Source organism: Scylla paramamosain, chromosome 16 (genome assembly GCF_035594125.1).
Source record: "Scylla paramamosain isolate STU-SP2022 chromosome 16, ASM3559412v1, whole genome shotgun sequence".
Classification (NCBI taxonomy): Eukaryota; Metazoa; Arthropoda; class Malacostraca; order Decapoda; family Portunidae; genus Scylla; species Scylla paramamosain.
Window position 1 is genome coordinate 527,501 of NC_087166.1, and position 26,805 is coordinate 554,305.

Below are 26,805 nucleotides of genomic sequence, written 5' to 3' on the forward strand. Positions count from 1 at the left end.
CAAGGTATTTCAAGGTGTGTGTGTGTGTGTGTGTGTGTGTGTGTGTGTGTGTGTGTTGCCTTATTTTTCATTGTACAGATGGTGATGCAGAGTGTGTTTTGCTTTGTCTTTCGTTGTACAGATTTTTATGCAGTGTGTGTGTGTGTGTGTGTGTGTGTGTGTGTGTGTGTGTGTGTTGCCTTATCTTTCGTTGTACAGATGGTGATGCAGTGTGTGTGTGTGTGTGTGTGTGTTGCCTTGTCTTACGTTGTACAGATGCTTATGCAGTGTGTGTGTGTGTGTGTGTGTATGTGTGTGTGTTGCCTTTTCTTTCGTTGTACAGATGCTTATGCAGTGTGTGTGTGTGTGTGTGTGTGTGTGTGTGTGTGTGTGTGTGTGTTGCCTTGTCTTTCGCTGTACATGTGCTTATGCAGTGTGTGTGTGTGTGTGTGTGTGTGTGTGTGTGTGTGTTGCCTTGTCTTTCGTTGTACATATGCTTATGCAGTGTGTATGTGTGTGTGTGTGTGTGTGTGTGTGTGTGTGTGTGTGTGTGTTGCCTTGTCTTTCGTTGTACATATGCTTATGCAGTGTGTGTGTGTGTATGTGTGTGTGTGTGTGTGTGTGTGTTGAAGGTCGTGGGAAGCGCGTAGGAAGGTCAGTGGGTGTGGTGGATCTTGGTTTGAATTTGAGTATTCTCTTAAAAACATCCACCGTCTGGACACTGGGGAGATCGGAGGGAGCGGGAAGATAGGCAGGAAGCGGAGTGGTGTGGAGGGGAGGAAAGATTTGACAGATAGCAGCAAAGTGATCGTTCATCTCCTGAGCCGGGAGATTACCAGGAAGGTGTGAGGTGCAAGGAAGAGATGAAGTGTGCTTTTGTAGGCCACACAAAGCTTTGATCTTAGTGTACCACTGTCTGTTGTTGGCCAGCTTGAGGTGGTGAATCTTGTCTGGGTAATAGCTTGCCTTTGCAGCCTTAATCTCCCTGATCACTCTGTTTCTTATTTTCCTGTATAGGACCGGGCAGGAGTGGAACGCCCAGGTCCGCTGACGCATGAGTCTTTTAATGCGGGGCGTCATCCAGGGGGCATCAGACGGGTGCGTTGTGACGCTCTTGGCTAGGAAGTAGCGGTGGAAGGCTTCTGTGGTGGTGGCGACGTAATTTTGCCATTTTAAGTGGACGTCCTCCACATCCAACACCTCTGTCCCCAGGTGTTGTGTCACCCACTGCCCAAACTCCCTCATGGCTGAGTCAGGCATGGGGCTTTGGGTCCTGGTGACAGCTGACCGGGGGGGGTCGAGGTGATGGGTGTGGGTGTCCACAGTATGGAGAGGTGAGTGCTCCGTCCCATGGGAGGCAGCGGCTTGGGGGGCGAGTACTGCTGGCCCAGGTCTGTCAGTATAAGGTCGAGGATGGCTTGCTGGTGGGTGGGGAAGTCCACGACCTGGGTGAGGTGTAGCTGGTGTAGGATATCGTTGATATCTAATCTGTTAAAGTCCCCACACATGACCAGCTTGGCGGCAGGATACCTCACCCTCAGGGCGTCAGCAGTGTTGATGATGTGAGCAGTGAGTAACTGTGCTGTGGCGGCTCGTGGGGGGTGGTACACGACACACACGATGATGGAGGCCGTGTTGCTGGGATGGGAGGGGGACGTAACTCTCACCCACAGGGCCTCCACACCGGCAGGAATATCGACAGGGAGGTATGAGGGGCTGAGGGCAGACCGGCAGAAAACGGCCACTCCACTCCCCCTGTATCCTGACCTGAGGTGATGGTAGAGCTGGTAGTCCTGCATCGTGCACACCTCAGGAACAATCTGCCACGCCTCAGTAACCGCCACAATGTCCGCACAAGTAGATCTCACCGTCACAATCAACTCGTCCATCTTGTTGGCCAGAGACGTCGCATTAAATAAGAGGAGGGAGGGAAGAAAGTGTTTGTATTCCCTCTTCTCCACCCTGCAGTCTTCCCTGGCACTGGAGGTCACTACCTTGATGGGACACACCATACTTTTGCCTCCTCTCAATCCTCGGTTCCGAAATAGTTTTAAGGTCTTAAGGCACTGTATCACGTTGGGCGGCGGGTAACCGGATCCTCGCCTACAACGCAGGAGGTAGTTGTGTTCGTATGTTTGCACTGAAGCACACATTTTTCTTTATGTATCGACATGCACGCGCTAAAAGTGTTCACAAAAACAACAATCCCACCAGGTCGATCCTAAAACTAAAAGCTAAAAGTTGAAAACAGAAAAAAAACTGAGGTCACTGTCAATAGGGGGCGGGGAAGACCAACAAGCTGGCCGAGGCTGCTCGAGAGCGCCTAAGGTCACACGTCCTGCCGTAGAGGTCAAGACGGTGTGTGTGTGTGTGTGTGTGTGTGTGTGTGTGTGTGTGTGTGTGTGTGTGTGTGTGTGTGTGTGTGCACGCACACCATAATACTGATACACATGTACTCCACAGGGGATGGAAGATGGCGAACGGTGATACGTCGTTGCTCCTCAGTGTCAGAGACAGGTGTGACCAACATGTGCAACTGGGGGCTGGATGCTAACAGTGTGTACTGGGAGGAATGCTACTGCACCTCTGATGGCTGCAATGGCTCTTCCTCCATCGCCTCCAGTGGCACAGTGGTGGTGGTGCTGCTGTTCATCTCATTTGGGTACCTTGGGCGTCACTGACATACCTGATAACCACCCCATGTACAAACTTCAGATTCTGCTGCAGCTCAGTGTCCTTTTCTATTATATCGTTGAATAGGGTTGTCTTAGTGTAGCTCCCTATTTTATTGTTATTGTTTTCCTGATACTTATTGTAGGTAGAGTTGAAATACCAAATAATAACTTAAAATTTTATTTTTATCATATGAATCTTATAATTCATCAGAATAATATTTTTTCACATCAAGCAAGGTGATAGGATCAGGTATCAAAATGTATCCAACTAAACAACAGGTGTGCAAGTAATAATCTTCATCTCAGAGTGGAGTTTTTAAGAAAACTTCCTTTCTTCTCAAAGTTGTATTTGTAACATTTTTTACCTAGTGATGAAACAACTGCTGCAGAAAGTGTCCATAATACTTCTGTTTGAGTATTATTGTCAAAAGTGCAGGTGGTGTAATTCAGCCAGAAGTGGAGACTGAATATGAGCATCTCGTCTCCATGGCTGCACAGCCACAATTTACTTTTGTCTTGCAAGTAGTTGTGGCTATGGCTAGATCTGATACATGTGTATCATGTATGTATGTATATATGTGAGAACATTGTATTACATCACAAACAAGTTATGCTCCCTTTGCATGTTTGTGGTCTGTACCGCATACTGTGTTGGCAAAGACTAATTAGTGCATTATTAAATATTTTTGCCATAAAATGTGCAGTCATTTTAGTACTAGGACTGATATTTAGGAATGAGCAGTTAAAGTGTGTGTTCAGGATTCTTTGATATATTTTCTTTATGCATTTCAAGCAACATCTCAACTGAAACTATCCATAATGAATGATTACCATTGGTAGTACAAGTACCAATAGTACTTTTGGGAAAAAATTGTCTGTGAAGCAAGACATTGCATAGTTTATGAATTTCCACAAGACTGAATGCTACTTACTCCATTCTCTTTTCCTAAGGAAATTTGTTCCTGGGCACTGGCCACAACTCATTAAATGCTTACAAGTTAAACTTTCTTGCATTCTTTAGGTGATTCATGTCATATTTCATCTGCTTTCTGTATAAACTGATATGTGGTCAGTAGAGCACAATAATATCAACTTTGGCTTGATTTAGTAGCATTACTTGTGTACATGTTTTTGGTTTTGTAATATTTATTTTCAAATAACTAGGAGATTAACTTATGGATTACTTAGGATAGTTTTAAGTAATATATCCTGATACTAACATATATAATTTTTTTATATTTAACAAAACAAAATTCTCAGAAATTTTGATTAAGCTGTAAAAGTTGAACAGGAATGTCTGCATTGTACTTGCTTTATATACAAGACATTCAAAATTTAGAATTGTCTGTCATATTTTCATGTTTTAATGGTAGTGGTGACTGACATGCATGTCATCATATGAGAAAATGCATCCACCTGTGAGTGGTGGATGCAGATGCCATGATGAATCTTGTTGATGATCCAGAATATTCATACATATTGTCCACATGCCAGTCTGGTCAGTTGAGGAAGCAAACAAACAATTGATTCTGTCATTAATGTAGCCTCGAGATGTTATTCTTTGAGTATTGATACAGTATTACAATTTTTCTGTGGTTGAATATTGTCAGAATACGAATGCATCTTTATCAAACGTGGCTTATGTGTGCTCTTAGTATTATCGTGTTATAACAGGCCGTCCATGTAGTGTTAAGAAAAGTCTTCTCCCAAATGCCAGAAGGGAAGAACATTGATACAATGTAACAAACCCGTCCAATGAATCTCAATTTTTACAGAGTGATAGATTAGAACTCGACCGTCCAAGGAATCCTTCCAATTTAGCTGTAGTTACGTAGTTGTGTAAATAATTTTTAATAAATAATAGTCAGAGTTTTTCTTTTATTCACCACATGAAAGCAAGGGTGATGGAAACTGGATGAGTTTTGATGTTAGGTGTTGCAGAATTGGATGCATTTATGTCCTGTACTAGTGATAATATAATCTTGATAAGACAGAAAGATCACTGAAAGAATTATATTATATATATATATATATATATATATATATATATATATATATATATATATATATATATATATATATATATATATATATATATATATATATATATATATTATGGCGTGAAATGTGGCATGAGGAGTAAATCATACTAATGTGACATCAAAAAATACCAGGATATAAACCGTGAGATTACATAGAAAATATCTGGCTAGATTTGCAGATGATTTTGTTCTGGTAAGTTCATCTACAAGTGAAGATAAATATATAGAAAAAAAAAAAAAAAGAATTGTGTTATATTACAAGCTATAATTTACATGTAGATTATCCCATCAGAGCAAATTATGTTCTATACTATAAAAAGAAATAATGCCTACTTATATATAAAAAAAAAAAAAAAAGTGCAAGTTTAGTGCCTGGTAGAGAATCAGAAGAATCATGATGGATATCAAGGAATATATAGCATGTCTTTTGGCTCTTCTTTGGGAACTGATAACTCAATGGGATTTAAAATATATATATATATATTTTATTGCCCTTGAGAGAGAGAGAGAGAAAAGTCCTGTTCAGCTAAGCCTGCCAGTGTTCGTATTAGAACTGGCATAATATTAAACTGGTGTCTAATTTAGTTCAAGATGCACATACGCAGAGAATAAATAAAAAAATGATAAAATTTTCAAAGCATTTTTTATTGTTTACATCAAAAGAAAAGGAAAAAAGGAAAAAGTGGTAATCGAACGCATTCTCTCCTTCTGTTGTCTGCCAAACCGGAGGCTTGTGGGTCTTGTAGCAGCTCAGCTGGTGAGGCAACACCACACACAGCACAGAAGTAGGCCAAATGGCATCCAAACTCACTAAACCTGGGCTCCTGAAGAATGTAGTGGTGAGTATTGGTGGGTATGGTGAGGGTGAGGTTGGGGCAGGGGCATGGGCGCGGCAGGCGTGCGGGCGGCGGCGGGTGGAGTGGCCGGCTGACTACGCAATCCCTCAGCTGATCCTGTTGTTGTTTCGGCGAGCCGCTGCCGTCAGTTGCCTTGCCCTTAACCTGCCTTACCCTGTGGATCTCACCGCCTTGAGACATTTGGGCAGCAGTTAACAGAAATTTATGTAGGTCAAGACAGTTTGCCGGGCGGTTTTCTGATAAATTCAAAACAACAGTATCACTTTTTTTTTTTTTTTTATGTAGGAAGGACACTGGCCAAGGGCAACAAAAATCCAATTAAAAAAAAAATATGCCCACTGAAATGTCAGTCCCATAAAAGGGTCAAAGCAGTGGTCAAAAATTGATGAATAAGTGTCTTGAAACTGAAAAGTTGTTCTGTTTTCGGCTAATATTACTTTCAGGTGCGTGACGTTATCAGCTAGTGTGTAACTTTCTTTTCTTCACATAATAGTAATATGCTGTAGAACAGTAACAATCATCTGGACCAGTGTTACTGCGTGAATTTCATAAATTATAGGTTAGGTTTGGAAGTCAAATTTTACTGACTTGTGCTCAACCACTAGTATGTATTTGTTGTGGTTGAGAGAGGAGATTGCGGTGTGCCTCTCCGAATGTAACATTTACCCACATTATGGAAGAAAAAAAAAGTCAATTAAGAATAGGGATAAATAAATAAATAAATAAAGTGTACTTTGATATCCATCATCCTCAGTAAGTTATGTAGTTTGAAGCCCCATGAGTTAGGTTTGGTTATGTTTGCTATGAAAGGTGCAAAGAGGCATTTTGAGAGTATGCTTGCTCTGAAAATCAAAGCCAGCTCAGGGTGTTCTATGCATACTGCAAAATTAAAACACCATCTAAGAGGAGATAAAGAGACTGAGGGATGAGAACAGTAGAGAAACCACCACAGTCTCATGAATATTTCATGAAATATTTGTGTTGGAATAAACAGTATTACAGTGCATATGTATTTGTATTTCAATATATATCTTTATATTCACTCCATCCTTATGGTTAAAACATAATTTCGTAGCTCAATAAGTTCATCATGCCAAATAAACTGATCAGAATATCATAAATGATCGGTATTTTGCAGAAGCGGAGCTATGGGGCACAGGCAGCTGCCCAACAAACCAACTACACCCTGCCACAGCACCAGCCCCAGGTGACTTCCTTGCCCTCCGGAGTGGTTGTTGCATCACAGGAGAACAACAGCCCTGTTTCTAGGGTAGCTGTGCTCTTTAAGTAAGTTGTGTGGCCTAAATTAAGTATAGGCTGGTTTCTGATTTATACATGGAGTAAAAGTAAATGTGTGTTGTACTCAGTTATAAGTGTTTGTGAAGGGCTGGTAGCATCACCCTTCCTGGGCCTCGGCATATGGAGTGGGGTGGCCAGTTCCTTCTTCCACTGGATTTATGTTCCCAGTTATAGCTGACTGGTACCCATTTTAAGGCTGGGTGAATCTGGGAGTGAGCAATCTTCCTATGACTCAGCAGTGACCAGGATTCAAACCTGGGACATCTTGCATTGTAGTCAGATGCACTACTGTCCAAGCTACTGTGCTCTCATACATATAATTTCTGACATATTTCAGTGGTTACCTATGAGCCATACACTATACCACAGAGTATGGTACCCTGGGAATTAATAGAGTAATACAGCTTAAGACCATATATGTCATGGCTGTATCTTACTGAAGCTCTCTTTTCACTGTCTTTGGTTGAATGGTACTTTTTCGCTAATCATGAAATATGTTGGAAAAAATGTCATTTTTCCAACATATAACATGCACTACAGAATTGGTCTTTTATCAGGGCTGGCTCACGCTATGAGGCCCCAAGCCAGGTGGGAGCTTCCCACATGCTGCGGACATGTGTAGGTCTCGGCACCAACAACACCACTGCTTTCTCCATCACTCGCTCACTGCAGCAACTCGGAGGTTCCCTTGAAGCTGAAGGAGGCAGGGAGCACATCCTCTATGGCCTGGAGGTGATCCGGGATAACCTGTAAGTGTTCTATTATTCTTTCTTCTCTTCTTGAATCACACTATATAATTCTTACCACTTGGGTTTGCAACTACTAGTACCATTAGTATTACATGATAGAAAACTTTTCTATTTTAGTTATATCCAAACTGCAGACAGTTTTAACTTTTATATGTTATTTGTTACAAGAAATTTCTACTTTGGTCTTTCATTTATTGAGACATTATTGGCAATACAGTATTCATATTATATGAACTAAAGCTTGAAGCAATACAGTATTTATGTTGTAAACACATGGTTGATTTAAGGTAGCTAAAGCTCTTAACATTGAAAATGTTCATCAGTTTGATAATATTTTGATTCAAAGTTTGAATGAATATGTAGATTAGCTTATTGTATATCCTTTTCATAGATTTGGGATATGTACAGAACCAGCTCCAATAGTATGTTTGAAATCTATAGTTGTAGTTTGTCATGATTTTGTAAATTACCAAATTGATAATCCCCATTGTAAAAGATTATAAACAGTAAATACATTTTTTTATATATGTTGGGATGTTACAGGGATGGTGGCCTGGAACTGCTTGGTGAAGTGTCCACCCAGCCTGCCTTCAAGGCTTGGGAGGTGAAGGAAAACCTCAGACGTGTCAAGACTGAACTGGCTTTGAGGGAACCCTCCACCCTGGCACTAGAGATGCTGCACAAGGCTGCCTTCCGCAACACTGGCTTGGCAAACTCCCTCTTTATGTCTGATTTCAAAATTGGCAAGCTTTCTCCTGATACGGTGGGTGTTGTTATTTTTCTATTTTAAAGGGTTTATAGAGTTCATTATGAAAAATACACATCAAGGATCAGCTGTAAGACTCTACTCTAGTGCTGTATATGTGCTGACACTGAATTCATATCAGTACATAGGATGCCTAATCAAGAGAGAGAGAATATTTTTCGTAGATGTAACCTGTGTCATGAAGACATATATATGATATTCCTTTGCCCTTGCTGATTTGTAGAAATCACAATGTTAAATTGAATGTGTCTCGTTAAGGAATGTTGGAAATGGAGTGTATTGAGGATTGGGAAGATAAGTACTCTCATGTACCATTCAAAGTAATTATTTCATAAGCATTATTATTTATTCTGTCCAGTGAACCAGGTAATTCAGAGACCAGTTGATATGAATTGTATTTTGTGGTGTTTGATGCAACACTTGTCCTATATACATTTATGATACTGTAGGGAAAGACCATGGACTAGGATATTGCCTTTGTTCCTCAAACAAAGGTTGCAGAATCATGAATGGTAGCTGTAATAGAATGTGGAGTTGAATGGTGTGCAAATGAAGTTGTCCATTGGGTCACTGCCTTATCATGAGGTTATATATTTTGTTGAGCTTCATCCCATTACTTTATCTGGTAAAAGAATCTGGTTGTGACAGTGATTGTTTTGTATGTTAGGTGAACTGCATCACTATCTTATCGAATTATCACCTTGTCTGTTTCATATGTTATCTAGCAAAATGTCTGTGCATAGTTTTCTTTGTAAATATATTTTCTCCATTTCTTACAGCTGAAGGAATATGTTACATGAACTACATCGCCATACTGTTGAATTATCACCCTGTCCATTTTATATGTTATTTTGTAAAATAATAGTGCATAGTGCTCCTTGTCAGTATGCTTCCTCCATTTCTTACAGCTGAAGGAATATGTGGCTCAGACTCACCTGGCCAGCCGTATGGTAGTGGTCGGCCTTGGGGTGGATCATGGTGCCCTTGTCAATTATGCCAAGGGTCTCGGAGTTGGTGCTGGAGATGGGCCAGCTGGAGCCTCTGTCTATGGTGGTGGAGAAGTTCGTGAGGAATCTGATGCACCAATCTCTGTTATTGCTGTTGCTGGTTCAGGAGCCAGCTTGGGTAGCAGTGATGCAGCTGCTCTTGCTGTGGCCCAGCACATCCTTGGTGTGGGTCCAAGTGTCAAGTATGGCAGCAATGCTAGCAGTGCTCTGGCCAAGGTAGTTGCTAGTTCTGGGGGCAATGGCATGGCCTCTGCTGTCAACATCAGCTACAGTGATGCAGGCCTCTTCGGTTATTTTGTGGTGGCTGAATCAGCAACAGCTGACAAGGTAAGTTTTTTTTTGTGGAGGTAAATGGAATAGTGTACAGTAGAACCTCAATTCTCAAACTTAATTCATTCATGAATGCTGTTCAAAATCCTAAATGTTCGGAAACTGAAACTCTTTTCCCTATAGGAATCAATGTAAAATGGATTAATCCGTTCCTAGACACAAGTCCACCCTTTAGTGGCTTATGACAGATGCTCCTGTAGTCAAGATGGCCGCTCCACAACTTCTCCAGCTCAGAAATTATTTATCCAGAAAGGATGTATTGAATGAACTTAGTGACACGGAACTATCAGAAGATATTGTTTAGACAGTGCAGGTATTGTCTTTGTCATCGATCTAGTGAGGGAAGCCTTACAGACTGACACAGGAAAGAATAATCCACTTACCACCAAACTGAAGGTGATCATAACACTTAGACATCTTGCTGCTGAGAAAAACTACTGGGAAAATGTAGTTGTGCAGTGGTGATGGCAATGGGGGTCATCAGGAGAGCCACAGGTGGCTTGGGATTGCTCCTGAGTGCTGAAAGTTGTTTGTTACATTGAGGCTCACAAACAGGATCACATTTAACTTATTTTAAAGATTAAATTACTGGCTTACCCACTGTCTCTTTTCCAAATACATAAAAATGAAGGAAATCTTTATAGAAACTATAAATTAATAATAAACCGCAACTTTTGCTTTCTCTTAGTATTTGAAATCAAGTAACTTTGTTTGAGAACTGAATTATGGTATGGGAACTGAAACAATTATGAGTTCAAAATTTTGTTCAAAAACTGATTTGTTCAAAAAGGGAGGTGTTTAGTAAATGAGGTTCCACTGTACATCTGCCTATAAAGTACATTCTGTCAAATAGAACAAGATATTTTACAAAGAACTGAGTGTGTACTTTCATGATCAACAACTGAAAAAGTGGATGTGAATCCAGATATGCATTATGAGGCTTGTATATTTGACAGATGTCAGGCTTTATATATTTGCTGATAGGGATATCTTATGTTTGCAGAGTAGTGTAGTAATGCATTATTAATATTTCTATAATCTCTTTAAAATTATTTGATGAAAATTTGCTCATAATTTTGCATTCTTTTTATTGATTTTCTGCTTGCTCATCCACTTTATATGTAATTATTTGAACATAATTCTAAATAGGCACTTTCTGCAGGTGGTGCGAGCAGTTCATTCTGCTGTTAAGGGTCTCAAAGTTACAGAAGCAGAAACTGCCAAGGGAAAGACCTGTGTTAAGGCTGCCATCCATATGGCTTCAGAATCAGGAGGTTGGTATATCACTGCCATTTTTGTATATATATTGCACATTAAAGACTTCTCGTGTAGTTGAATGTGTTGCCTCTTTCTCAGCTTTTGAATTAGAAGACAGTAATCAAAGCTAGTCAGTATTCTTCCACTTGTAAATGTGTGTTTGGACATACAGAAGTGGAAAGGCAATACTCCTTCCCTTTGTATGTATGTGTGAGTGTACATAAACTGACTAATGTCTGCAGGAGAGATTTTGGCTGACATGGGACTCCAGGCTTTGCTGTTGGGCAAGTACAATGATCCAGTTGCTGCTGCTGCTGCTGTTGATGCTGTGACACCTTCAGCCGTGGATGCTGTGAGTTGCTTGCCATTTTGATCTTGACAAGTTGTATACTATAACATGTTAAGAAGGTGAATGTCAAAGTGCAGAACCACTTTTATCTTGTGTTGCTTTCTTTGCAGGCCCTAAGGAAAGTCTTCAGTGGAAAGCTGAGCATGGGTGTATTGGGGAATGCCAATATTGCTTATTTGGACCAGTTGTAGGACGCATGGAAACACTCGTTCTTGTTTTGATTTGTGGAATCTTCTTAACAAATTTGAAAATGGTGAAAATATGTACACATGTTACCATCATTTGATGTTTTAATTCACTGGAAATTAAGCATCATATTAAGTTGAAGTTTTACCCAAAAATTAATATCAGAAGAGTAAAAAATGTACATGTGACATCCTCCTCCTTAGAAAACTGTTTTGTGTATATAATCTTCTGGCAGTGTTCAGAAGCTGTAGATATTTATGATGAATGACAGTGTATGTACCAATACCTCTGGAGTTAAAGTAATATAAGAATACTTTTCTTTTCTTCATTACCTTTGACAGTAACCAAATGAATGTATATGTATGCATACAGGTGTTTCATTTTGACTGCACTTTGAATGGATATGTCAGTCTGATAAATAGATAAATGAATTAAGAAAGTTTTAATCTATTAAACAGCTTAGATTTAAATACATCTGTGGTAATAAGGACAGCAATACTGATACACCCATGTAAATACTTACCTATGATAACTATACATGAAAATATATATTTGTAGACTTTTTTTATATTTGTATGTATGTAATATGATTCTGCTTGTGTCAGTTATCTGAATGAGTCCAGCTGGGGCTACATTTTCTTATAAAGCTGTTGATTCCCTCCTGTCCATCTATCATGTTGATGTTGTGCACCATCAGGTTTCCTCCTTCCCTGTGTGGGCCACAAATGTATTAGTGAAATGCCTCAACAAACAGGTGGATTTATTTAGAATAAACACACAAAATTATAAATGCTCTGCCACGAAACACTATTTCCAAATAGCACTACGCAGAGCTATTAACTCTTGAACAACTGTTATATGGCATGTATGGTTAATGTACTACCAATATATATATCATCACCCCTAACCAATATGTAAAAAATTATAGTCACCGCAAAAAAAAAAAAAACCTAGAATGGAAATCAGTTCTAAGATTATTTGCTATTCCTGGTAGGAGCAGTTGATGTTTCTTGAGTGTATTGAATGTCTGCTGTCTCATTCCCGCACCTCCTGTCTTCAGCTATCTGCCAGCTATGAGAGAGGGTGGTGGCTGTAGATTGCTCATGAACTCTTCCTACCTCTCTCTGCCCCTGTCCTCTCTACCCTCAATATCTTGCCTTCTGAGTCATTATGCCAGGAAAATCCTTATTCCTTGTCAAGAAGACTCAAATAATTACCATGTACAGAGGGGAAGACCATGGGACAAATTGCAAGGGAGATGGAAATTTACAAAAATACTGTCTATCAAGGTGTCAGTCCATACAATTTAATGTCAGCTGCAGATGGACCTGGAACTATGGAGCCACACAGCAGCCAAGAGACTCTTGCTTACTCAAATGGAAAAAGAAGAGGCTAGAATTTTGTAACAAGAACAAATCATGGACAGCAGAAGATTGGGAAAGCAAGGTGTTCAGTGATGAATCCTACTTTTATGTACTGAGGAGTGCCAACAAGAGGGTGCAACATCTGAGAGGATCCCACTGCTTTCATCACAAGTTGATTGTCAAGAAGGTAAAGCATGCAGCCTACGTTATGGTGTAGGCCTGCTTCAGTGGTTCTGACAGAAGGGGAGGGCTGCATTTCCTTCCTAAAAGTACAGCACTGAATGGACACAAGTATTACATAGTACTGGAAAACCATTTGTTGCAATTCAAGATTTTAAACATTCATGTTTGCCATCATATATATCTGGTGCTGCAAGTTGAAGAGGAAGTACTTCCTCAATCTTGCTCATTCCATGCCCAGGCACATACAGTATGTACTCATTCACAAAGGAGAAAAAAGAACAAAAAGCTTTTTTCTTTCGATCGTCCTAATTTTTTTGCTAAAAGTGGTAGTCCTATTTTTTTTTTTTTTTTTTTTTGCGGTGATTGCATACTGTACCAATCCTTCTGCCTTACCTGTAGGCATCTTCTATTCCCATTTCCATCTGCTTATACATGAACTTCTTCCCCAGAGCAATGACAGATCTACTCTTGTGTAGGATGGCATCAACAACCTTCTGGACTTCACAGTCTGGAAAAATTGAAAATCCAACAAAATTAACATAATTGTTTTTTAGTATTCACATAAAATTCATGGAAATAATATTTTCTAATTAAAAGTACATACCTAGTTCCTCCTCTGGGACAACCTTTGAAACCAAGCCAGCTTGTAAGGCTTCCTCAGCTGTGATGGGGAGTCCTGTGAGCAGCATGTGGGCAGAAACTTTCCTAGGAACACATCGCACTAGAGGAATGCCAGGAGTAGAGCAAAATATCCCCACATTTGCACTGAGGACAAAGAAAATACTTAACTATGTCAAGACGGATCTCAACTCTCATTCATAAAAAAAATATCACTTGTGTCGGCAGATACTACTACTTTACTATCCCATTATATATTTTCCAAGCTGGATAGAATAGTTTTCATCTCTTTTACATATTCAACTTTCATCCCCTTAGAGTATTATGTCTCCTAACTGCTAGGGTCTGAGATTGCATTTCAAGGGAGAAATATATTAGTGTGGTAGTTGCATAAAGGGAAAATGTGTTGGTGTATCCAAGATATGAAGTAAAATTTCTAAAAAGAGGATCGAATTACTATTAATACAATTTGTGGTGAAGGGTGGAACTGACACAGTGGCCATGAAAATATGAAACATGTGGCAAAAGTAATGAAGATCTGAAAAAATTTCTTGCCTTGGTGCCTAACATACAGTGGTCAGAAATAAAACTAAAATTGGAACATATTTATGAAAAGATGAAAAAAATAATTGTATAATTTTCTAATTACACAAAAATTGAAGGAGTAAAGGAATCAATATATATATATATATATATATATATATATATATATATATATATATATATATATATATATATATATATATATATATATATATATATATATAAATCTTGATGGATAAGAGAAAAATGAAAACAAAAAAGAAAATATAGGTAGGCAGTATGGAAACAAGTGGACAAGGGAATGTACATAAGATTTATCCATAGACTGCCACATACAAGTTTACTGACTTCTTGCAGTTTTCCTTGTGTCTGTATGTTCTTACCCAGGAGTTGAGAAGGAAGAGCCTTGAGATGCAATGGCAATATCACAAGATGAAACCAGTTGACACCCAGCTGCTGCTGCCACGCCATTAACTTTAGCCACCACTGGCACTGGCAGACGTTGCAGGGTCAGCATCAGATGCGTGCACTCATTGAACACAGTCTGATGATGTGATTTTCCTTCTCTACCCGTCTGTAAACAGAGTGTAGAATTAGAATGTGTTACTAATACATACCATTCTTGAGGTATTTTAATTTTTCCAACATATCAGTGACAAAACTGAGCCACACAAATACTGCTTACAAGTTCCTTAAGATTGTGTCCACCAGAAAAGACTTTCCCTTGAGCTTGTAATATGATGCAGCGCAGTGATGGATCCTCCTCACCTACAGCCTCCTGTAGCTCTCTTAACATTTGGAGAGACAGGGAATTCCTGCAATATGTGTGTTCTTTATCTTTTAGTTGTGTAATTTTTTTTTTTCCATGTGATATGTTTTAATCTTTTAATCTTTTTACAGTGCTACTTTCCAATCTCTAAACAAATAAATCCATCATGAAAAATTACATCTGCTAAAACATCCCCCAAAGTTTAATCACAGTTTGTATAATGAATTTTAAAGATTGTATTCTATCCATTTATCCCATTCACAATTTTACAGGCCAACAAACACCCATATGGTCTAGCACATGAGTCAGAAAGTGCCCAGTCACTACTGAAAATGTCCTTTATACTATTTTATTCCACACTACCATAACATGTGCTGAGAGAAAAATAAGTTCCCTCTTGACCAGGTGAGACAATAAATTTTCTAGTAACACTCATTTAAATTTTAAGTCTTTTTCTTTTTTGCTGCCTTCTTTTTTTTTTTGTATCAAGATAAACATGCTGCTCCTTATCACTACCAGAAATGACAGCATCTAAATACTGGCAAAAACAAGTAAATTATGTAGAATATGTGGAGTATTTAAGGCATTTAATGAACTGAGGTGAAAATTAAATGTGTGATTAAAGACATAGTGACAGCCAAAATGTGTGTGCTCATTGACTGCTTGCTGGCCTTCAGTGCACAACAGTTACATGTATCAAAACACAAAATCAAACCTAATCCAAGATTTTACACAATTTGATTTCTGCCATTTTCCACATTATTGTGCACCACTTTACAATACTTTCCAACTGGTAACTAGCACTATGATCGTCTGAGCCTAGAACAAGATATGAATGACCAATTTGGTCATTAAACACCTATACCAGTCATATAATATAATGACTCAACTTGAAATATTTTGTTCACAAAACCCAAACATGATGGATGTAGTACCTTGTTCTTGTGTCTGCCAGAGTAATGCTGCGAACACCACTCTCTTGAAACACTTGAATGAGGGAATTTCTACCAGGTGTCTGTGAAAATAGTCTCCTGGCCATCACAGGCTTCTGAAAATATAAGAAATATTTGGTCAGCATGAAAATTGATACATTAACTCATACTGTAGTCCTTTTAGCAGGGCCCAGGATACAGGACCACTGTGACATCTGGGTTTTCACAATTTTTCACCCTCAGGTTTTCCCAAGTACCAATTTATTGGCCAATCCAATGGAAGGAGGAACAGCTGGGTGAGTTATGTACTGACTGACCCAGGTTTTTACTCATTAAATTTACCAAAAGTGGAAGACATGTAATATTTAAATAATACTTTGAGTTGCTGTGTTGCTAACTGTTACTGCACATGTCACCTGCAGCACAAATGATGAGAATTATGAAGTTGTGAACAATTACAGTTGGGTGACTGATAATGGAGCATAATGACATTAGAAATTGGTGGAAATAAGCATAATTTGTTAGAGACTAAAGTCACTCCGCATCACTAAGTGACAGAGTGGCTGGAGCAACTGCTGATTACTAATAGATAACAAACAACAACAAATATCGTCCTAACGAAACTGTTAAGAGAAATAATTACAAGGCTGAAACTCATACTTATATTATACTAAGCAATCCGTTATCTTTTATAATGACTTCTATACTCTATACAAGAAAGTTGCATTTACATCTTACCACAGCTTTCCACGCACGTGACTGGAGAGCAAGCATCTTGTATCACGTATGCCGGTGTACTTGCACTACAAAAAAAGGTTAGTGGCTGTTGAGAGCTGCACGCCCGTCTGATGAATGTGCTAGTCACTGAACTTATGCTCTCAAAAGTCTTTTAGTGACGTGGAGGATAGGCGTCACAGTCCAGGGGTCTCTAGATATCAGAGTTAAGGTTTACCAGTGACCCGACAACATCCAGCTGATCTGTGTTTACACCCTTAGCTGAGACAGGGAGACAGCCAATGAGATGACGGGAGGCAGGTGAGGCGTCAGCAGGCAGGCGGCCAACCAGGGCAGCGCCTCATGGTCGTCATGGCAACACATAGTGCGGGAGACGTAGTGGTGGCGTCAGTGAGGCGAAGAGAATACATTGCTTCTCTCTGTCAAGTGAACTCGTCCTTGTGAATATTCAGGTGATTATTATATTTCTGATACTTGGTGTTTATGAGGAGACAAATGAAGTGTTGCATCATTGAGTGGTGAGGGAATGGAGGCTGAGGAAAGAACAGGTGTGGTGATGGGAACACCTGCTGCCCCAGAACATCACACACATTTCTCGGGAACAACGCAACCTTTCTGGCTACATTTACACTCCACGGTAAGTTCGTTTATATGTTGTTCGGTAAAGATTGGCGGTACAAGCCCCCAACAATTTCCTACCATATGAAATTCCCTTTATTTATTTATTAATCTTTGTCCAAAGTGTAAAGGAGGCCGGCAAAGATATACAAAAAGCTTGAAAAAGAAAGACAGCTTAATTATTCCTCCATAACCAACTGAACAAAAAACGGTTCTGATCTGGTCTATCAGAGATGTCTTGATGCTTGTCTCTTGAAATAATCGTAATGCAAGGGATATTAAGAAGAAAAAAAAAAAAAAGCAAAATCAGGCAGAGTTCCAGATATTTATCAGTGAAAGGGACGAAAGAGTGAAGGCGCAGGGTCAGTTTTGCACTGATAGTGTGGGCAGAATAAAGGTGGAAGCAAGGAAGCTAGCGTCAGCACTTCGTATCTTCCCCGAATGAGAGTAAGTAAAAAATCTCGTGCAATAGTCTGTCCAACATATGCAGAACATATTTCAAAACGCATTCCTCTCTCCCAAAGATATTTTTTATTTATTTATTTATTTTTTTAGGACGGAAGAGATGAACGTGTTTTCAAGGGTGTTTTTCCCATTGATGATGCACAATCCTTGTTAACCCATCACTAGTCACGATAAAAATCCTGAAAACTCTGACAACTTCCACTTGAATATAGTAGTGATAAGATGCTGAAATGTTTTAGAAGTAGGCCCAATGGCAATCATCTCAAAGGAACCAACAGACACGCCATCTACTACTACTAGAGTCTAATTTCCGTGGTACATAATACAACCGTCCTATTGCTTTAATTTCCTGCCTATCTAAAGTTTTTTAATCTATCCTCAACAGGAAGATTCTTAAACATCTATCACTTCACAACCTTCTATCTGATCGCCAGTATGGGTTCCGTCAAGGCCGCTCTACTGGTGATCTTCTGGCTTTCCTTACTGAGTCTTGGTCATCCTCTTTTAGAGATTTTGGGGAAACTTTTGCTGTTGCCTTGGACATATCAAAAGCTTTTGATAGAGTCTGGCACAAAGCTTTGATTTCCAAACTACCCTCCTACGGTTTCTATCCTTCTCTCTGTAACTTCATGTCAAGTTTCCTTTCTGACCGTTCTATTGTTGCTGTGGTAGACGGTCACTGTTCTTCTCCTAAATCTATTAACAGTGGTGTTCCTCAGGGTTCTGTCCTGTCACCCACTCTCTTCTTATTATTCATTAATGATCTTCTAAAGCAAACTTCTTGTCCTATCCACTCCCACGCTGATGATACCACCCTGCACTTTTCCACGTCTTTTCATAGACGTCCAACCCTTCAGGAGGTAAACATATCACGCACGGAAGCTACAGAACACTTGACTTCTGATCTTTCAAAAATTTCTGATTGGGGCAGAGCAAACTTGGTATTGTTCAATGCCTCAAAAACTCAATTCCTCCATCTATCAACTCGACACAACCTTCCAGACAACTATCCCCTCTTCTTCAGTGACACTCAACTGTCCCCCTCTTCTACACTGACCATCCTCGGTCTGTCCTTTACTTATAATCTGAACTGGAAACTTCACATCTCATCTCTAGCTAAAACAGCTTCTATGAAGTTAGGTGTTCTGAGACGTCTCCGCCAGTTTTTCTCACCCCCCCAGCTGCTAACTCTGTACAAGGGCCTTATTCGTCTATGTATGGAGTATGCTTCACATGTCTGGGGGGGTTCCACTCATACTGCTCTTCTAGACAGGGTGGAATCAAAAGCTTTTCGTCTCATCAACTCCTCTCCTCTAACTGACTGTCTTCAGCCTCTCTCTCACCGCCACAATGTTGCATATCTAGCTGTCTTCTACCGCTATTTTCATGCTAACTGCTCTTCTGATCTTGCTAACTGCATGCCTCCCATCCTTCCGCGGCCTCGCTGCACAAGACTTTCTTCTTTCTCTCACCCCTATTCTGTTCACCTCTCTAACGCAAGAGTTAACCAGTATTCTCAATCATTCATCCCTTTCTCTGGTAAACTCTGGAACTCCCTGCCTGCTTCTGTATTTCCACCTTCCTATGACTTGAATTCCTTCAAGAGGGAGGTTTCAAGACACTTATTCATCAATTTTTGACCACTGCTTTGACCCTTTTATGGGACTGGCATTTCAGTGGGTATTTTTTTATTAGATTTTTGTTGCCCTTGGCCAGTGTCCTTCTTACATAAAAAAAAAAAAAGAAAAAAAGAAAATGGAGACCTCTGGGAGACATGCGTTGGTGTGAAGGGAAAACCCTTCTATATGAAAAGGTCTACCTCTACCTCTTTCCATGAGGAGGAGGAGGCATAATCTTTTATTTATTTTTTCTCCAATTAAGAAATATTGGTTGGTTGGCTTTCAAGTAAGATTTTATGGTTTCTAAAAAAATATTTAGTGATGAATTAAGTGTTTTCCATATGTGTGTTAATCTAACTCCATGTGTAACTGAAATGATATGAGGTTTTAAAATAAGTTTTAACCAAGTTGTTTTAATTTCAAAAATACTGTAAATGAAAGCATAAAATTGGCTTTATTAAAACAATAACAATATCTATCCTTGATACAGTCGTGGTTTTATTTATGTTCATAATTTCAGTATCGTGTGTTGATATTGCAAGTAATTCACCGTGGTAATGTTATTTCGAGACGCAGGGCGCGAGTGTTACTCAGCGCTGCATTATTTCACAGTATCCAGTCTGTCCAGACGGGTAACAGGAAATGCCAGGAATATTATTCTCTGAGTCAAACAACACGAAATAATATGTAAATTTATTTATTTATGCAAAGCTGACCACGAAAATACTCACTGTTGACCTGTTAACCTGGAAATTTATCTTAAATAAACAAAAAATGTTATTAGTGCCATTGAATGTAGCTTAACAGTCAGACTGAGTAAACGAATATGCAGTACCGTGTGAGCTGGCCGTGTGTGTGTGTGTGTGTGTGTGTGTAATGCCATTGAGGTGGGTGCCGATGTGAAAGTGGTACCGCGACACCTGGAGACTGATGGGGAGGGAGCGAAGCGTTAAGCCTCCGTCCGAGGTGAGAGTTTGTTCAGTGTTGCGCCCCGGGGAAGGTCACTGGGGCAGGCCGGGGCACGGGGGTGGATGGGGGGGTGGAGTGCCTGGCAGGTGCTTGAAGCTGCTGCGCTCCACTTCACCCAAGTTTTTATTTGATTTTGCTTTATTTTTCCCCGCGAATTGTTGAGTGACGGAGAAGCGTGTCTTATATGCCTGAATGAATGACTAGCCGTGCGGGAGGTCACCTCTTAGGTTCGGTGGCTCGCTGCTGGCTGCCCACGCTAGCTAATGAATTCGTGTTTGGTTGGCGGCCTTGGCGGGTGTGGCGCCGCCCGGAATCCTCACCACCAGCGAGGAGGAGGCGAGGAGGCAGTGGCGAGCGCCGAATGAACCTCACCATCAGTCTCTTCTCACCCGCGTTAGTGGATAGACACGCGGCGTCGCTCGCTATCCGTGGCCCTGTGTGGCCTGACGCGGTGGTTCACCGGATCATTCCCCGACAATATTCTCAGAAATTAAGAACATAATATATGAGTAATAATTGTATAGTTGATCGACAATTTTCCGACTTTTAAAAGTTTGTGCTTTTAGTCAAAAAAGAAGAAAAAAAAAAACACTGAAAGCAATACTTCTCGGGAAATATTTACGAATCATAAACCTGCTTAACCGTTTAATCCACGTTGCATTCCCTGTCGCACTCCATAACTGTACATGTGTGTGATCAGCAAAGTAGTTGTCTGTGTGGGCGAGTTCTTGCCGACGACGAGACGGCTCCAGTGCCCCGCCGCCTACGGCTGTTGATGCCTCAGGGGCTGCTCAGTGAAGTGCGTTGGCGCGTCGTGTGCGACAAGAAGTGCGTGCATGCGTGGAAGACTTTCACTTGTTTTCTTTTTAGTCACGGGCAACCTCACAGACTTGGCGCCCCAGTAACGTTTTCCAAGCGGAAGCGGCGGCACTCGCCCCTAAGGAGTTCAGTGCACTGTTAAGTTTTAGAGGGCCGTGCACGCCTCCTTGGTCCAGTGCTGAGGCCTCCAAGTGCCTCACGCCTCTTAAGTACTTAGGCCGCAGAAACTTCCCACATCCACGCCTCCCACACAGCCCAGTACCGTTCCCTCATCCACCCTGGCTCTCTACCAGCTCCCGTCCATGCACCCACCGCTGTCCTCACTGTCTCCTCATGACTACCCCTTGCACGACTCTGACAGTGAGTATGATGTGATGTAATTCTCTTTGGCGTATTATGGTTACTTATTGTACACTGTACACTGCTTACTGCTAAAATTTGCATTCTCTCTCACTCTCTCTCTCTCTCTCTCTCTCTCTCTCTCTCTCTCTCTCTCTCTCTCTCTCTCTCTCTCTCTCTCTCTCTCTCTCTCTCTCTCTATATATATATATATATATTCCTTTGTTATTGGCTTACTGTTGCGTAAATAATGGTTATATGCTCTAGCAATTACCTGAAAGCATTCATGTCTCAGTAAGGAATGTTTGACTCCAACTGAGATAAGGACAGACTTCCGAATGTTAATAGATAAATGCATAAACAGAGTAAAACAAGTAAATCACTGAATTGTTGAAAGAAATATAATGCTGATTGATGTGATCACCGAGATTAGTAGAGAAAAAAAAAAAAAAAACGACCGGAGAAAGAATCCGGTGGGAGTCTTGAGTAGCTTCGTGGTGTGGTTCCAACCTGTCATTCGTGTGCTCATTGGTTCGATATACGAGACAGTCAGCTACGATAATGTTTATTTTCTTATCTATTTATTCATCTATTTATTGGTATTATTATTTTTTCTTGCGATGAATTCCGTGCAGGTACATGACACGCCATTCCATAGAAATATGACGCGAAGGTAAGACGCACACAGGGTCAGACTATCAAGTAAATCTCTCCCCTTTCACTCACAATATACAGGAAACTATCACCTGTACGTGTTCTTCAATGAGTGCTACATTTTTTCGACGCGACAAGAATCTTAGGCAGCTCTTTAGTTAAGACGTGCACAGGCTCAGATTGTCACGGAAACTTTTCCCTTTCCACTCAAAATCTACAGGAACTGATCATCCCTACGAGATCCTGAATGAGTGCTACAGTTTTCCCACGCGACGGGAGTCTAATCAGTGGTTTGTTTAGACACACACATGGTCAGATTATTAAATAGACTCTCCCCTATTCCCCTCAAAATCTACAAGAACTCATCATCCTTACAGGTTTCTAAATGAAGGCTACAGTTTTCCTACGCGATAAGGATCTTAGGCAGTTCACATACACACAGGCCTAAATGATCAAACAGACCTTTCCCTGTTTCACTCACAATCTGTAGGGACTGATTACCTCTGCGAGTTTCTGAGTGAGTGGTAAAGTTTTCCTACACGACAAGGGTTCTGATTATTAAGTAAACCTTTCTCCTTTTACCCTCACGGTCTATGCGACAAGAGACTCAGGCAACGGTTTGGTTAGTAATTTCAGCCTGTATGCAGATGTTGCCGCAGCCTTCCTTGCAGTGTTCATTAAAGGGAAAAAAGTTAAGGCTTGAATTAATGCTAAGTGTTTATTAAAGCGGGATGATGATGAAATTATTTGTATAATATTATGTTTTAAGTTAATGGTGTTTATAGTGGATTTTATAAGTGGACTCTCTCTCTCTCTCTCTCTCTCTCTCTCTCTCTCTCTCTCTCTCTCTCTCTCTCTCTCTCTCGTGTTTGATGTGGCTGTACCGGCTTCTCCACTTCCCCACCCCCCCACCCCCTCTCTCTTCCCCCCCAAAAAAAAACACACAAACAACGACGACAACAACTTGACATACTTCTGATACACACACACACACACACACACACACACACACACACACACACACAGCTTGTCCCGAAATCTTGTTCTTATGCATGCGATTTCTAATTTAAAACATCGCCAGACGAGATAAGTATTAATATTCATGAAATACTAATTAAAACAGTCACTTGGTCAATAGTCAGCCAGTTTGCCAGGCTGTGTTGGGTCGTGGGTCAGTCAGTAGATGTCGTACAGTGGTTCAGTCAATCCATCATTCAGTCAGGCAGGCCATTAATCTGCAGCACGCGGTCAGGTCATCATCTTTATCTATCCGTCATCTTTTCTGCCATTTAGTCAAGTATTGTAACTACTCTTTATTTTTAAGCTGCATTCTGTCAGTTGATTAGTCACTGGGACACACTTTTAGGGTTTGGTCAAGTGCTCACTGGGCCTCACCTTCGGATCTAGTCAAGTGTTCAATATTTAAAAAGTTGCATTCTGTCAGTTTGTTGGTTACTAGGTCGCACTTTTGGAATTTAATCAAGTACTCTATATTTACAAAGCTGCATTCTGTCAGATGATTAGTCACTGGTCCACACTTTTGGGAACTCTCGCCTCACTTGTTCGTCTTCACTCACAGTCAGTCAGTCATCCAGGAAGTCAGTCAGTCACGAGTGGAAGAGGCTTTTACGGGCCTCCTTGGCTCACGTGACTAGAGGCTGCACTTGCCATCCTTAAAAGGTATTACCAGGTTTGAAGCCCTCATAAGTTAGAATCAGCCTTGAATTCTAGTTGTGTATGATGCAATTAACCCACACAATTCTAGACTGTTCATCATTGTTAAACCCAACGGCGCGTGCTTGTCAGTTAGGACAGAGATCATGATAGAAGATTGCGCAACTCGTATGCAAGTTTCCTTAAGTAAGATAGAAAAAAAAACATCGCAATGTTTCTAAATTAAAATAAGAAAAGTATATGCATGCATCCCAGCCAGTATGCGAGGCTCCTTAAGTAGGATTGGTAAAGGAAGGCAAGAAATACGAAACAGCACGATTTAAGAGTGAAATGAAGTAAAAAGAGAAAAATAAGCTAACATACAAGGTTTCTCTTCTTCTTCTTCTTCTTCTTCCTCTTCTTTTTGTTGTTGTTGTTGTTGTTGTTGTTGTTGTTGTTGTTGTTGATGGTGGTGTTATTGTTGTTGTTGTTTTGTTGTTGTCGCTGGTGCTGTTCTCCGTAAACTGCACCCCCCCCTCCTCGCCCCCACACTTTCTTCAGCACCTCCTGCTTCACACCACCACCTTCTCTTTTTACCCGCAAACTCACGATCACCCTGCATACCACAAGTCACTGAAAAGCAGAGGAACTTGGCTTCATTCTCCCTAACAGCACAGGTGAAAACAACAGAAGCGAGGCAGGCAAGGCAGCGAGGGTAAGACCAAGCATCGGTGGGGGGGGGGGCACAGGGCATCTCGCCACAACAACCAGTTTCAGCATGTAACATAAAATCCGAGAGTGGATCTTGCAGTTATCCGCTCAATTGGATGATAGAGGACGAGTGGCTTGCTAAGATTGCCGGGGAGGTGGTAGTGGTGCTGGTGGTGGTGGTGGTGGTGGTGGTGGTGGCAGGTGAGAGGGATGTAATGTTGGTGATGGTGGTGGTGAGAGTAATAATTTCAGGGTATTGTCAGAGAGGGATGCTGTAGTGAATGGTGATGATAATAGTGGTGGTGATCGTGGTGTGGTGATGATGGTCGTGGTGATGGTGGTGATGGTGGTAGATATGGTTAGGTATTATAACGCTGGATGACTTGTGATGACGAATGGAGCGTGGCTGGAGAGTGACTGTGAATAATTGTGTTATTAAGATGGTCAGGAGGGAAGGGATGCATTGGTGGTGACGTAATGGTTACACTGTGGGTGGTGATGGGACTGAGTTAGGTTACGTTAGGTTAGGTTAGCAACGGTACTGTGTAATGACGGGTGATGGTGCCAGGCTTGTTGAGAGGGATGTGTTGGTGGTGGTGGTGGTGGTTATGATTGTGGTGATAGTGATGATGCATGATGGGTCTCTCTCTCTCTCTCTCTCTCTCTCTCTCTCTCTCTCTCTCTCTCTCCTCTCTCTCCTCCTCTCTCTCTCTCCTCTCCTCTCCTCTCTCTCTCGTTACACACTTTCAATTACAGCCATTAATTCCTACTGATCTTCCTCGCCCCCTTTCTCCTCCTCCTCCTCCTCCTCTTGCCTGCCCTCTCCCCTCTCCTCTTCATTCTTTCTCATTTTAAGCGCAAAGTAAGACATCTCCACGCACTTAAGTTCTTGCGGTTCGTCGGTAACAGCAATTTGGTCCCTTATCACGTCAAATGCCAAGTGTCTCGAGCTGTTTTTATGTCTGCTGCCTGTCAGATTAAAGCAGGAACTGGCGACACCACTCGAAAATACGGAGGTTCAAGTACCCTATGAGAGGAAAGGTGAAAGAAACGTCTATTTAGTCAAGGGTTTCCAGTTGTTTTTCGTGTCTTTTATTTCCCAGATTACAGAAGAAACTAGCACTCTTAGAAAACATATACAAAGGTTCAGCTATTCTATAAGAGGAAGGAAGAAAGAAAGAGGGAAGTATCTATTCAGCCAAGTGTTTTCAGCTGCTTTCGTGTCTTTTACCCGTCAGATTACAGAAGAATCTAGCACCCTTTGAAAACACACATACAGAGGTTCGAATGCCCTGTGAGAGGAAGGAGGGGAAAGAAGGAAAGAAGTGTTTGATATTTTCTTCGAGTATTTTACACAATACTTTAAAAATTAGAGCATAAGCTGGCACCGCAGTATGGCATGCGGAGATTCGAATACCCTGTTAGAGGATGAAGAAAGAAGAGAAGCGCCTATACAATTTCTGTAGAGGATTTCAAGTAGTATCTTCAACGTGGGAGTAAAAACTGGTACCCGTAAAAAAATATAAAGGTTCGAACACTGTAGGAAGAAAGAAAGGAAGCTTCAATACTCTACAATATTTTCGTAAGAGGATTTTGAGCAGTACCTTCAACGTGGGAGTGAAAACTGATGGATTTAGAAAACGTAAAGAATCGAGCACTCTAGGAAGGAATGAAGGAAGGAAGGAAGCGTGAATTCTCCATACAATATTTTCTTAAAGCATTTCAAGCAGTAATACATTCATCATATAGGAATAACAGCCGCTGCCATTATAAAACAAAGAGAAACGAACACTGTATAGGAAGGAAGGAAGGAAGGAAGGAAGGAAAGAACCGTCAATACTCTATATAACATTTACCTTAGAGTATTTAAAGCAGTAGTACAGTCAGCGTGGGAGTGACTTATGAACAGGAATGTGGTTTTGCCCAGAGTAACGTAATAGTTTAGTCCCGTTACCCCCGAAGATTATAGTGTTTGCGAGACACGTTGAGGAGTGTGGATGGAAAACAAGTGAAGTCTATGTAGTTTAGCGCTGTGCATGTATCGGTGCTGGGTGTGCGAGCCGTCCACGTGTTGGTAAACAGTATGTGCGCCCGAATAAAGAAAACGGGGTTAGCTGGAGAAAGGCAAGTGAATGGGCGGCCGATCGAGGGCGTGTGAGAGAGAGAGAGAGAGAGAGAGAGAGAGAGAGAGAGAGAGAGAGAGAGAGAGAGAGAGAGAGAGAGATTGTGTGTATATACTTGTAAATACTGTAGGTAAATAGAATTGAATGTTTTTTGTAGGGTTGACTGGTAAGAGAGAGAGAGAGAGAGAGAGAGAG

The 26,805-nt window shown here is 40.8% G+C and overlaps 4 protein-coding genes across 13 annotated transcripts in view; 3 read left to right on the plus strand and 1 right to left on the minus strand.

Moving 5' to 3' along the window:
• LOC135107865 (cytochrome b-c1 complex subunit 2, mitochondrial-like) overlaps positions 1-4,523 on the plus strand; it is a 13,159-nt gene extending 8,636 nt beyond the window's left edge. Inside the window, exon 5 of the mRNA XM_064018172.1 lies at positions 2,443-4,523. Coding sequence (XP_063874242.1) covers positions 2,443-2,466 — 24 coding nt within the window. The 3' untranslated portion in view covers positions 2,467-4,523. The remainder of the gene's footprint in view (positions 1-2,442) is intronic.
• Positions 4,524-5,374: 851 nt separating this feature from the next.
• LOC135107868 (cytochrome b-c1 complex subunit 2, mitochondrial-like) lies at positions 5,375-11,807 on the plus strand. Its single transcript, XM_064018190.1, has 8 exons — positions 5,375-5,535; positions 6,692-6,840; positions 7,410-7,601; positions 8,145-8,364; positions 9,276-9,701; positions 10,867-10,978; positions 11,204-11,313; positions 11,421-11,807. Exons 1-8 carry the CDS (start codon positions 5,491-5,493, stop codon positions 11,499-11,501), a joined length of 1,335 nt encoding a protein of 444 aa, XP_063874260.1. The 5' UTR covers positions 5,375-5,490; the 3' UTR covers positions 11,502-11,807.
• A 116-nt stretch (positions 11,808-11,923) lies between these two features.
• Positions 11,924-16,925, minus strand: LOC135107869 (enoyl-CoA hydratase domain-containing protein 3, mitochondrial-like). The gene is made up of 7 exons (XM_064018191.1): positions 16,644-16,925; positions 15,909-16,021; positions 14,890-15,019; positions 14,588-14,778; positions 13,648-13,808; positions 13,437-13,551; positions 11,924-12,206 (listed from the first exon to the last, which is right to left on the minus strand). The coding sequence occupies exons 1-7, from the start codon at positions 16,677-16,679 to the stop codon at positions 12,098-12,100; spliced, it is 855 nt and encodes a 284-aa protein (XP_063874261.1). The 5' UTR covers positions 16,680-16,925; the 3' UTR covers positions 11,924-12,097.
• A 173-nt stretch (positions 16,926-17,098) lies between these two features.
• Positions 17,099-26,805, plus strand: part of LOC135107866 (filaggrin-2-like) — a 47,881-nt gene continuing 38,174 nt past the window's right edge. For 2 of the 10 annotated variants that reach the window (XM_064018181.1, XM_064018189.1), the window contains exon 1: positions 20,452-21,490. In XM_064018181.1, coding sequence (XP_063874251.1) covers positions 21,433-21,490 — 58 coding nt within the window. In that variant the 5' untranslated portion in view covers positions 20,452-21,432. Of the gene's footprint in view, positions 17,278-20,406; positions 21,491-26,805 lie in introns of those variants that run through there. The other 8 variants (XM_064018177.1, XM_064018174.1, XM_064018176.1 and 5 more) reach the window with 8 other exon arrangements.